General features: G+C 33.7%; 1 protein-coding gene and 1 long non-coding RNA gene across 2 annotated transcripts; one reads left to right on the top strand and one right to left on the bottom strand.

Annotated features, from left to right (window-relative positions):
* Positions 1-654: 654 nt before the first annotated feature.
* On the bottom strand, positions 655-9,251 carry LOC111997871 (putative HVA22-like protein g). Its single transcript, XM_065781823.1, is given in 8 exon segments — positions 655-1,647; positions 7,639-7,793; positions 7,796-7,847; positions 7,947-8,010; positions 8,126-8,182; positions 8,271-8,369; positions 8,465-8,554; positions 8,954-9,251. Coding segments are annotated over 7 exon segments (582 nt in total). The 5' UTR covers positions 8,524-8,554; positions 8,954-9,251; the 3' UTR covers positions 655-1,551.
* Positions 9,252-9,795: 544 nt separating this feature from the next.
* On the top strand, positions 9,796-11,938 carry LOC136071026 (uncharacterized). Its single transcript, XR_010632344.1, has 2 exons — positions 9,796-10,304; positions 11,754-11,938. It is a non-coding gene; the product is annotated as an uncharacterized LOC136071026 (long non-coding RNA).
* Positions 11,939-13,021: the final 1,083 nt, after the last annotated feature.

Raw genomic sequence — 13,021 nt, forward strand, 5'->3', positions numbered from 1 at the left:
TCTCAACAATTGCCAGGTTAGCATAGAAGCTATGCCACTAGTTGAGTCCTAACTGAGCCATCGTAACAGAGCCTTCTTGTATTTTCAAAAATATAGCTGCTGTTTATATTTTTTAACAACGATAAGCAAAGTAGCAAACCCAAGACCAAATTTATTCTATTTTAAAAGTTAAAGTTTAGAGATTAATTTGACTCGATTAATATTTGAATAATCAAATTAAACTTAGGATTTGATTGTTTCAATATCTAACAATATCCACACTGTTTTATATTATGTCCACACTTTTTCATATCATGAAAACCAAAGGGGTATGCTAAAAAAAAATGTCATTCATTTGGGGCTCTAGCTAGACTGCTAGTGTGCCTATGGAATGCATTTATTGGACTTCATTGTTAGCACACATCATTCATATAAAACAATGTTGGTACAGATATTGTTGCGCACACGGTACACACAAATTGTTTTTTGAACTAAAGATTGTGTCTTAAAATCATGACTTTAGTTAAAAAAAACTAAATTGTGTGTACTTTCTGTGTAATAAACATTGCCCTAAAGCAAGGTAAATGTCATATCGTTCGTGGTAAATGTCACCATACTAAGCAAATCTCATATCGTTGGTGGAAAAAGATAAGAAGCAAATGGAAATCACCTAGAACCAATTAATCTATTGAAATTTATTTTACACATTGAGACTCAGTAAATAAACAGCATATATCTCCATAAGAATAGCTCCAACCAATAATAAGTAAGTGATAATCAAATCTATTTGTGGGTGAATGTGCTTATTATTTAAAAGGAAAAGCACAAACACAAAAAGGACGGAAGTGAAAGAGAAGAAGCGGAAGATGAAAGCCCAAGCTGTGAAAAACAAAGGAGCCTTGGTGTAGTAAACATCATATGCATATTCCAGTTCAACCTCAATCACCTTCCAGGTGGTTTGAGAATCAAAAGTAGTGAGGACTTGGTCATCAGTCAAATTACTAATCTTCTTATTTAGAAAGAGATATCTAAACATTTTAAAATATCAAAGAGCTTGTTCTTCTATGGATTCGCAAGGTTTAGTCGGAGTGTTAAGACCACAATTTGCCCATCGTATGACCAATATCCTTTCAATATACTTGATAAACCCAGCAAGTAGCATTGGAATAGTTAGAAAAGACAGCCAGTTGGCTTTCCAAGACAAGAGAAAGATGTAGAGTGCCACCATTGTTTGAACAACTAGTCCAAGCTAGTGCCTTAACCACAATTCATTGTCTTGTACTGCATAAGCTTGTACTGCATAAGCTGTAATTGTGTCCTGACAACCAAGGTGCAACAACAAAAATGGTGGCCAGAATGCTGTGAGCTCATTTTGTAATTGGGAATCATTGCCATCACAAGAATTTCTTAGATTATTGGAGATGGCACCTAGTGCAACAGTTGCCACTGAATCAGCACTTAGGTACGAAAACCAGAGAACAATCCTAAGCCAAATTTTAACACGATATCTTCTGCGACTGCCCAAGTGAAGAAGAGATAGTTGCAAGGTGAGACTGACAAGAACCGACACTCTTAGCTCCCAAAAATTCCATAATCTTTGCACAGAATCTGGAAATACTTGAATAAGCCTTTGTGTCTCCGAGAAAACCCAACTGTTAAAAACTTCACCTGTTTAACCCAACTGTTAAAAACTTCACCTGGATTTAAACAAAAGCAAATTATTTTATATTAGCAAGATTAGCATAAGCCCCATCAAGGTAATCAAATATGGAAAAGATTTTTAAAAAAACTATTGTAATAAGTTTTTCTAATACGAGCATATATAATTATGCTATATTATAGATTTAAACTTTCTTCCGCTAAAATGATATCTTGTGGCAGGTGCTTGATGAACTATACATACTTTGAAGAAATTGTCAAGTGCTAGTTCTGAGAACACTGAAGACCCACATTAACAAAATTTTGAAAAATAAATAAATATCTTGAGGTAGACAAATCACTCCCTACATGGTAATATAATCTGGGAAGCACAGACGCTGTGCCAGAGGAGCCGCACCCGCGTCCGACGCAACCTGACGCGGCGACGCACAAGGGACGCCGCTGCCTGCGCATCGGTGCCACGTCCAGCTTTTTTTTTTTTTTTTCACAACTTGTGCCAACGCGGCGCAGACTTGGGCCGATTCTGTTGTTGTTGTTGAATTAATATATTAGATTGTATATTTTTTAAAAGTCAATATATTAACTTGAAAGAAAATGAAAAACTAACTATTAACCAATAATAACTAAAACAATAATATTATCACACGCAACACGCGAGTCTACGACTAGTTCATTATTAAACTCCTTGCCATTAATCCACAAATTGCCTCTTTCTTTTCTTACATGAGATAATGATTATTCACCACTTGTGCCTTTGTTTAAGTAATGCATTTTTGGAGTGAATAATTCACTCATTAACAGTTTTGAGCAAGTGACCAGATTATGTTATTTTTCACAGAGAAAAACATGACCTAACTTGGATTTGTCTCAAGGATATGTAGGTCTCACTTTTATGTTTTCTAACAGAGACATCTATGATTCAAATCTCTCCCTTCCCTATCTATCAAATTATCAAAAAATAACACTTTGGCAAAACCATTTACTCACAACTATTGTTGTTGTAAAATCTATTTTATCATTAACTCTAAAGTTAATTAATAATTTAGCAGCTCATCATCACAGCCTATCTTCCTATGATGGATCTAGCAGCTCATCATCAGTAACTATATTTATTGACTCCACCAATTGAGACGTATACTGAACAAATTTCTTCATCACTCTTAGAATCAAGCTTTGCTAAGTTTTCCTTATCTCTTAGGATACAAGTACAACACTTACCTCGAAAGACACATAAAAGCCTAATCGTGAACTTTTTTTTTTCCACAACTCATAAGATATCTTGTCGATTTTACACAAATTTTATTAGTATAACAAATTGTATTCATAGTGTTTCCCCAAAAGTGAACAGGTAAATCCTTATTGTGTATTATGACAACCAATCTTGGATTACCCAATTCTTCCTTTCTAGAACACCATTTTGATTATAGGGTAATCGGAGTATAAAACTTTTTTATGGATCCTAGACTCGTTGCAGAATAGTTCAAAACTAGAATTTTTAAATTCCATGATCACTTCTAAAACTAAAAATTGCTTTGTATTGATCATTTTGGAGCTTTTTGCATAAATGCTTAGCTTGTTGAAAACCATTGATTTTTCTTTCTCAACATGACCACCTAAGTGTACCTAGTGAAATCATATACAACAACCACGGTGTACTTCCTCCCTGCCAAACTTTCTATCCTAACTCCAATTGTATATTCTCCTTTTTATCATAAACAGAATATTCCTTTTAGCAGAATTGTACAATGAGCTCTTCATAATATATTTGACTGATGCTCATTAAGTTTTACTAAAGGCCATCAATGCATAGCACATCATTTAGGACCAGTAGAACAGGAACATCAACAGCTACTTCGCCAAGGACATGTGATTTACCACCCTCACCAAAGGAAGCAGTGTCTCCTCTACCATCATTTGGTACAGTGTCTTTCAAGAAGGATTTATCATCATTCATGTGTCTAGAGCCTCCACTATCAAGGCATCATACATAAACTTCAAAAGACCATCTGTGGAGCATGTACCACAAGACATAAGTGATCTTCCTTTGATTTTAATTTGTTGGCTCAGGGCTTTAACTTGGTTTGTCAAAACCCTTTTTCATTCAATTTAGGATAAACTGAATTACACACAGCGTTTAGAAGGACATTCTTCCTTTAGGCCCTAAGGGGGAGTGTGAGATGGATGGGATAGAGAATCCCTCACCAATGTATCATAGCTAGTCTTCTGAGAACAAAATAACTTATTCAAATTTTCACTCAAGAACTTCTTTAGCAGAGATTTAGAGTTTTCAATTTTCTCACCACATTTCTTAGTTTTCTTTAAAAGAGGCATTTTCTTGTCATTTCCAATCAACCTCTTTGCTTCATCCGATTCAACCAATTAGACCTTTTCATGGTCTATCTCATTCAAACTCTTTAAGGGAAAGCTTTGAGATTTTATTCTATCTATTACATTCCTCAAAAAGATTAATATAGGCTACCTTAAGTCCTTCGTCATCATCAACCTCCTCCTCACTAGATTATTCACAACTCTTACTGGAGGCAGTAAAAGGCTAAGTAGCTATTTGCTCTCTTTATCTTTTTTCCTAGGTTTGTAAATCTTTCTGAACTACTTAACAAATACGTCTAGATCCTCATCATTCAACCACTATTCATCTGAGGTACCATTTTCTTCTTCCTTGACTGTTTTTAAGGTAATGGACTTGTTTTTCTTAGGCTGAGGGAAGGAGAATTCATAGGTTTAAAGTGAGCTAACTAAGTTTTCTATCAAGATCCTTGCTTCCACAATGACAGCCACTTTGGATGGAACCTCTTAGCAGGGAGAGTTCTAACGACTTTCCTAGCTATATTGGACTCAGGGATTCATTCTCCTAGGTTAAAGCTTGAATTAACAGTCACTTAGTTTGGTGTAGAACTCACAAAAGCTTCATCCTAATCTCTTATAACCTAGATGTTAACATTTGTAATTTTGAGTTCTTCGCAGTTTTAATTCCCTCATTAGTTTTTTCCAAGAGATCCCAAACCACTTTACTTTTCTCACACATAAATATATTTTCAAACTCTTCTTGTGAGACAAACATGAAAATGGCATTCAATCCTTTACTACTCCAATTGCTTTCACGTCAATCATCCTTAGACCACTCACCTACACTAGTTTAAGGTTCGGTCCAACCCTCTTCAACAAACAATCATACCTTTTCATCTATAGATTTCGGGGACATTCTTGTGTGAACCTTACAATAAGCATAAGTACTGCCATCAAAGTCTAGACATTAATGGGCCATGCTTTATCCATGATAGCCAGGGCTCAAGTATCAGTGGATCACACTCAAGATAGTAAAACACAACTAATTAAGTGAACATGAACTCATAAAAAATCTTATTTAGACCCAATTAAAACTTAACCAATAAATTTCAATCAACTAGATATTTCTATTTTATGCATAAGTAAACAATCTATCCAGGGCCAAATCTATCACAGCAATGAAGATAAAAACATGAAGATTTAGTAACAAAGTTTAAAACCAAAGAACTTCTTCAGTGAAAAAAAAAAACAAAAAATACACCACTCCGGGATACTGAACCCCATAGGGCAATTAATTATGATAAATGATTTTACAGACTCTCACAAAACCTTTATAACTAGACCCTACTAACACAGTAGTATTGAGTTCACCACTGGAACTCCAAAAACCTCTACACTTCTTCTACATGAATTCCAAGATATCAGTGCAAGCACCAATGTTAAGCAATGAACTTTTTAGTTTAAATTAAATTTGGAACTTGAAGTTAATCAAAGGTATGCCATGAGAATGCAAAGCCCAGCACAAGATCAAGATCAAACCAAGGGAGGTTGGAACTTAGAAGCAATGAGGCTCTGCAGAGTTTTCTAGAGTGACTTGCCTACCTACTGGGTAAGATGTGCCTTGCTATATTCAAGAAATTGTGCGCATCTTGCTCACCAAGTCATGTTTTATAAAAACAATATCTGACCATCTCGCTTGAGCGAGACTTGAGCAAGATGCAAGCAAAACTTTCGGGTTGATCAATTGATTTGCTCAAGCAAGAATGAAGTTCCCATGTGCAACCTTACTGTTTCACTTGAGCAGAAATTGGTTCCACTCCAGCGAGCTTCCCTAAATTACACATCATCTAGAAATTTCAAGATTTGGCTCTCTCTTCACAAATGAACAAGGATACAAATCATATTGTAGATTACATTGCCAACAGATATTGCCAATCAAAATCTTACCACAATAGTATTTGTAACCCAGATAACTTTGCACTAGTTGTACTTCAAGCTCAATGCGTAGCTTCTTTGTCCAAATCTGTAACCCATTCCTCTCATGTATATGAAAGGATTGCTAATTTTTCACTCTTATGTAAATAGTTGTACAGAATTTAATTCCCTTTTTCCAATACTTTCTCATATTTCTGCATAATCCATGTATACATTTCTTTAATCTCCAATTAATAGCATTATCTAGTCTTTTTTAAATATCACATTCAGCATTATAACTTTACATTCTCAAATTCTTGAAATTGTAAAACAGTCATGTTTACTTTTAATGTCCTGTGAACTTATTGGGGTCAGCTATATTCATTTGCATCTAACTTACTGAGTGACCAAAATCCCCTTAGGAGTTAGGACTCCTTGCTCCAAAATCTTCACTTGGTAACCTTTATATATTACTCTACTTTGTAAGTATTTTGCTTATCTCTCTCTTTTACAATTCAGTAAACTTGATTTTAAAGGCCTGTAAAAAATGACTTCCATAAAGTTGCAAGCATTTTTTCTCTACAAAGATTCAATCTTCAAAGAGATATCAAGGCAGCAAAGACTAATGATCGCCTCTCATAAAGGTTAACTAATCAGTTCTTCAAGTTTCTTCCTTTACACTGAACGGTGGGACTCAAGGAAAAGGAATTATATATGACAGTCACCAAGGAAGCCACCTAGCAACAGTTATCACGTCCAGGCCTAAATGTCCAAGTCATTCTTTAACTAGTGAAAAAGTGGCTATTTTCTACTGGTGTCTTCATCTTAATGCCAAATAGCCAAATATTTTGTATATAAGGCTGTCTCACCCAAACTGTAGGAAGCCAATTCTGTTCAAGGTTCTGTCTCACCCACACAGGAAGAAGCCATGTGTTGGAACATGAGAGCACTTGAATTAGAGTAAATCCTGGGAACTAGTAAGCTTACCTGTAGAATATCCCTGGTTGATAGTGTGGGACAGCAGAAACTTATATATGGAAATTCTCTAAGCCTCACAAGACACAACCTGATATTGTGTGTATGGTCAACTTACTGATTCCTTGACAAAGGTTATACACTTTTACTATATTAAAATCCATTTTTATTGCAATTAACTTTAGTCACCATTCAGCCATTTTAAGAGATTGAACAAACAAGCATTTGCAGAAAGCAGTAGTGCAGAAGCAACACATAAGATCAAAGCCAAGATGACTTTGTGAATTACTCTGGCCAAAATTTGCTTTATAAAATTTGAGTCTTGTACAAGCATAGAGTAGAAGGCCTTCAATTCAATGTATCATATTATATTCTATGATAAGGTAAAACTTAATGCAAAATATAAATAAAATATCAAAACGGGCTATGGACTGATGTGCAACGAAACAAATATTCTCTCAGTTATTACTCTAAATTTAGTTAAATACAATCTCAGTACCTTGTCTTGACAAATAAAGTTTTCCTAACACAACAATGCCTTAACTCCAACTTCTTAAGTTCAGAGCTAAACCATATGAAAGGCCCACCCCCCCCCCCCCCCCCCAAAAAAAAAAAAAAAAAAACCATTGATGTATAAGGATCAAGTATACACAGTTTCTGCATAATTAGCTTAAGGCCAAAGAATGAGTAATCAACATTCTTATCCCAATTTTAACAATTACCATCAGAAGAATACAGTGTAGACTGCACTAAACAAATGATTTCTGATCCCTAGAGCAGATATTACTTTTCCTTGTCAATGGATACCTTATCAGATTTAGGCCGTGATGCTGAATGAGAAGAAACATACTGCAGAATCTCAAAAAACCTTGTTTGGCCAAAACTCACAGCCTTTTGCCAATACAGAATTGCAATATCCCCAGCCTTAACTCTCAACTCCAATAAGGTGTGATCAATTTCCCTTCATGTTTAGCCACATAAGGCCGGAAGAAAGAATTATAAACATATGATGTTCCCTAGAAACAATTAAAAATTATTATGTCAAAGAAACTGTTAGGAATGTATAAGTTAATTAAACAAAATAGTTCTGCAAGTTCAAGATGTCAAATGTGTGCCTTTGTTTTAGGATGCCAAAGATATATAAACATTGCCAACTTTGCTTCACTGTACAGTGGTAGCCTTGTCCAAAAAAAAAAAAAAAAGAAAGAAAGTCAAGAATCCAAAAATAAATGCAAAAGAGAACAGGACTATATGAAAAATCAACTTATTTGTGTTGTGTTAAAAAATTGCATACCATGAAATGAAAGTATCCCCAATTCTCTCAAAGACTGTAAGCATAGCAACTATAGTCCTACAAAATTAGAAGATGACACATTTTAGCACTAAAATAAGTTGTACCCTAAGATATTATCATACAAGCACAACATGAAAATACATACCAGTATTGGCACCAAAAAAGAAGTTGCTCCATCTCTGGCTTATTCTTCTCCAAAGTTTTAAAACACTCATAAGCCGGATAGGTATAGCCAAAAACAAGCCTGCAAATACAAGTTAATGTTGTTAACTTTCCTGTATAACAAACAAGCAAAACTGATGAAAATGGGGAATTCCCATATCACTTTTTGTTACATACAGAAGTGCTCTTGAAAGAAATGACCCCATCATTTTGAGTCCCGATAACAATTGGTGCATTTATTTCTCAACTTTATGACATCAATTCTATCTGAAATGAGAAAAAAAAAAATCCCTGATAAGTTTGAGTAAGTCACAACAGATATTTCCTAATCATGGGCCAATATCAAAGGTTGATAACTCAGTCGACTACCAAATATACAAGCAAAATTCAACATTTGAACAATAGATGAAGTTATTAAGATAAGACCCACTTGTCAATTTTTTCTTTTTTTTTTTTTTTTTTTTTGTGTCTTTCACTACAAATTTTATAATTGCTAAGTTGATCAACTGTGAGTGATGAACACGATTAAGTACTAACATTCAGGGAAATGTGAAATCGGTTGTAAAAAAAGGTTAACATTAATGTATGCCTAAAGTCTAGAGAAGTGTTAGTAAAACTTGAAATAAATGTATTAACATATTGAGAGGACAGAGGAAAAGAGCATACAGGGTTTAGAGAGAGAGTCTGAGAATGTGAAAAAGTTGTATTCAATTACGAAGTGGAAAAACCGAATTGACATTTGATCAAGCAGAATGTGGCACGAAACGGCGCGAATAGAGAGTAGAGTGCCTTTGGTTTTGAATTTCCTTTTGACAGTTTTTGTAGTTAACCGCAGGACTCCCTCTCGGTTGCCGTGGTTTAGTGCCACATCGATCATATTATTCAATCACTTCTGAAACCGCTTTTCATAAGGCCGACTTCTATAAGATCATCACCATGCCTTTGGCTAGTAGTTTTTTTTTTTTAAATCCTTTTTTGATCGGCAAGCCTTTGGCTGTTTAAAAGCGAGACAAAATAGGTTTTAACCAAAAAAAAAGAAAAAAAAAAAAAAAGAAAAGGGAGACAAAATATGATTTTAAGTAAATAAATTTTTTTTAGAGAGAGATTTTAAGTAAATAAATTGATTTATTAAAGTTGATTTTAAGTAAATAAGATAGTATTTTTACTGTAGTTTTGGCTGGGTGCTAAATTATTGTGCCGAAAGAAAAAGGTCTGCATCTAATCTGATACGGGGTGAACCAATTATCAAAAATAATGTGCAAAGCTTCGGTTTGGTGTGCTCAGTTTTTGATGACAATCATTTTATACTTCGGTTTGTTAATTTTTAATGACACTCAGTTTTTGATTCAAATTTTTAATTTTTAATTTTTTTTCCAGATTTTTGAAAATGCCGACACAAAAACGCAAGTATAAACTTGTTTTTTTTTTTTTTTTTTTAAATGAATATAGACTTTTTTTTCTAATAACTAGTCCAAAACACGTCCGATCAGATTTTTGAAATTTAAATATTTTTTATTGACCAAAGTTTAAGTATATACTAGTTAATCAGGATAAAAAAAATCTCCTTCAAACTATATGATTAAAAATTTAAAATAAGTGCTAACAAAAAATTAGATGAGATTATCATAGTTTAAGTTACATAGAAGTTACAGTAAAAAAAAAAATTTTAACTAAAAAAACACAACCTAAAAATATTAAATACTACAATTAAACATACGATCTATAAATCTTTTTTGAGAAAACGTTCTATCCGGAGCTGGTAGAAAAGAGGCTATTTGCGCCACCAATCAAGAGCTGCAACGTCATATTTTCAATGAGGCCTCAGTATACTCTATCACACAGGATTGTAGCTCAAAATAAAAGCAAAATCACCACACAGAACGTGTTCAGAAGCCCTTCCCTGGAGAAAACAGCAGCAGCACCAACGCCTCCTCTCTCTGACCAGCGGAGCTCCTCCCCGCCGCTGGAGCCGCCACGGCATTGTTCTGAGTCGGCGCCCACGCACCCAAATACTACGGTTTGTTCCGATGTCCCTTTATTGTTTGATTAGTTATTTCCCCAAAATTTAGGTTTCGAAATTTTGATGGGTTTAGGTTATTTTTTGGATATCAATCTGTTCATATTGGTATAGGTTTTGTTGATTTATATGGATTTTGCTTTTATTTTTATTTCCCTTTATTGTTTGATTAGTTATTTCCCCAAAATTTAGGTTTTGAAATTTTGATGGGTTTGGGTTATTTTTTGATATCAATCTGTTCATATTGGTATAGGTTTTGTTGATTATATGTGGATTTTGCTTCTTCTTCTTTTTTTGGTATTTTCATGGGTTTTGATTAGATTCTTAAGTGATAGGTCACCCACCTCTCTTTTTTATCTATGATTTAATTAGCCTTTTTTCGAAGAAACAATTTCCAAAGAAGGGGAAATTGTCACAAGATGGCTTACAAATCCCTGCGTAAGAATCAATAATGAAGTTTTAAGAGGTGCTGAAACTCTAGACAAAACCCATTCCCCTGTTTCGCTCCACACAATTGATAGCTAGCAACTCAACTCTTTATCAAAATATTAGTTAATTTTCCTTGTTGACTTTCTGCATTAAAATGAATCATATTATGAAATTCACCTTCATAAAAGATAATATTTTTCATTCCATTAAGCCAAAAGAAAAGAAAAAGAGGTGTAAATGGTCTTGTTAGTCATTCTCACATCCATGCAAGGCATACACAAGTATTCTTGTGATGACCAAAGTATCATTGGAAGCATGAAAATCTATGCCAGGAAAAAGTATAGGATCAGATAAGTAGGATATTTAAAGCAATGTCAATAGAATAAGCACACTGAAACAACCTTCTTAAACTAACAATCACCCGTAACACTGAAACCATACTTTGCCTCTCACGAAAACTCCTAGCAGCCAACAAGAATTCTTGTAAAACAGAAAGCAATGAATAGGAGAATGTAATCAGAATTTCAAACAGCATAACATCATGAACTTAGCTAAATGTATATCTGTAGAGAAGGTGGTTTGTGGTTGAGAAGATTGAATGAGTGGAATAAGGCAGCAATGATGAATGTATGAGGAATCTTTTTGTTAAATCTGGTACTATTTCAGTTGCTTGGGAGAATCATTATTTACAAGGCAGAAGTTTTTGGGCAGATGGAGTCCCTCATGAATAGAACCCAATCCCCTGTTTTGACTATAGAGAACTTTACTTTCTTTTTTCTCTCACCTTTTATTTTTATTATCGATGTGTTGTTGATTGCATACTAAACTCTGATTTATGTCATTGACTCTTCTCCCCAACAAGTTTCATTTTATCTAGTTGAGGTTGCCACATCAGGTATGCGCAAATTGACAAAGTTGTGTTGTTAATATTTTTATTATTATTGCTTGCTGGTCTAATTTTAAAATTTTGAATTATGTTATGTTCTGAAAGTCACTGTGCTCCATCTTTTTGTAAAACAGGTATTAAGTGTAAGATCTATTACAACAATTCCAAGAAAGCTGATGTACAAACAAGTTTTGTTACCAAGAGAATGCATTGGAAAGCAAATATTTTTTGCTATACAATATTTTAATTGTATTGGATAGAACCATCTTCTTGTAGTTTGAATTGAGACAAGTTTTATTTTAAGATGTATCTTTAGTCATATGATTCTCTTTTTGTATTCTGAATTATGACATGTTTTATTTGAATGATGTATTAACAATTAGAAACTTTTATAAAAAATTTGTGACAGGTTTTATTTCAAATGTATTTGTAATCTTATGATTCTCTTTTCTTATTCTGAATCATGACAGATTTTATTTCAGGGGAATGTATTGTTAATTAGAAAATTTTATTGCAAATTGTGACAAGTTTTATTGTCAATTAGAAAATCTGCTTTCAAAAAGAAAAAAAAAAAGGGGGGGGGGGGGGTTATACGCCATTNGTTTTTTTTTACTATAATTTTTTTATTATTATTATCGTTTGCTTCATTCAATGTAAATAGAGTTATCAAATGTAAGAGGGGTGGTCACCCGGTGCTAAGGCAAGGTGAGGAGTGCTCCTCTGATGCCTTTTGAGCTTTAAGGCAAGGAACACCCGCCTTTGGGTCTGTAGTGAGCATCAACAAAGTCAAATTGAGGTTATTTATTATAATATATTCAATTTCACAATAATACATATCTTTAATGATATTTTCCAAAATAAACTTTTAATTTTTTTAATTAAGAATCTTCGATAGCAAGGTTGAACCCGTCAGTCATAGCAAATACATTGCACTCTACAAGTTTTGTATAAGTATATGATGTATTTGATTTTTTTTTTAATTAGTATAAATTGTTCTGTAATGGATGATTTTGTTATTTATTCTAATTTGTATTTGTCAATCATCTTTAGGATTCTTTGCCAATTGCGACGTATCCTTCTACATCATCATCATTTACTATGCATATAAATCCTAACCAGTCATCATTTACAGTATGACCACTTATTGTTTAATTAGAATATATTGAATTTTTTTTTTTTCTGAAAGTCACTGTGCTCATTTATTTTTTGTATATTATTTAATGTAGGATCTATTACAAAATTCCAAGAAAGCTGATGTCAAACAAGTTTTGAACCAAGAGAATGCATTGGAAAGCAAATATTTTTTGCTATATAATATGGGGGGGGGGTTATACGCCATTATCCTGTGAAGTAAGAGCAAAAAAATGCATATAGATTTTTTTTTTTTTTTTTGTTGGTCTTG

The sequence above is a fragment of the Quercus suber genome, unplaced genomic scaffold (genome assembly GCF_002906115.3).
Source record: "Quercus suber isolate HL8 unplaced genomic scaffold, Cork oak 2.0 scaffold_15, whole genome shotgun sequence".
NCBI lineage: Eukaryota > Viridiplantae > Streptophyta > Magnoliopsida > Fagales > Fagaceae > Quercus > Quercus suber.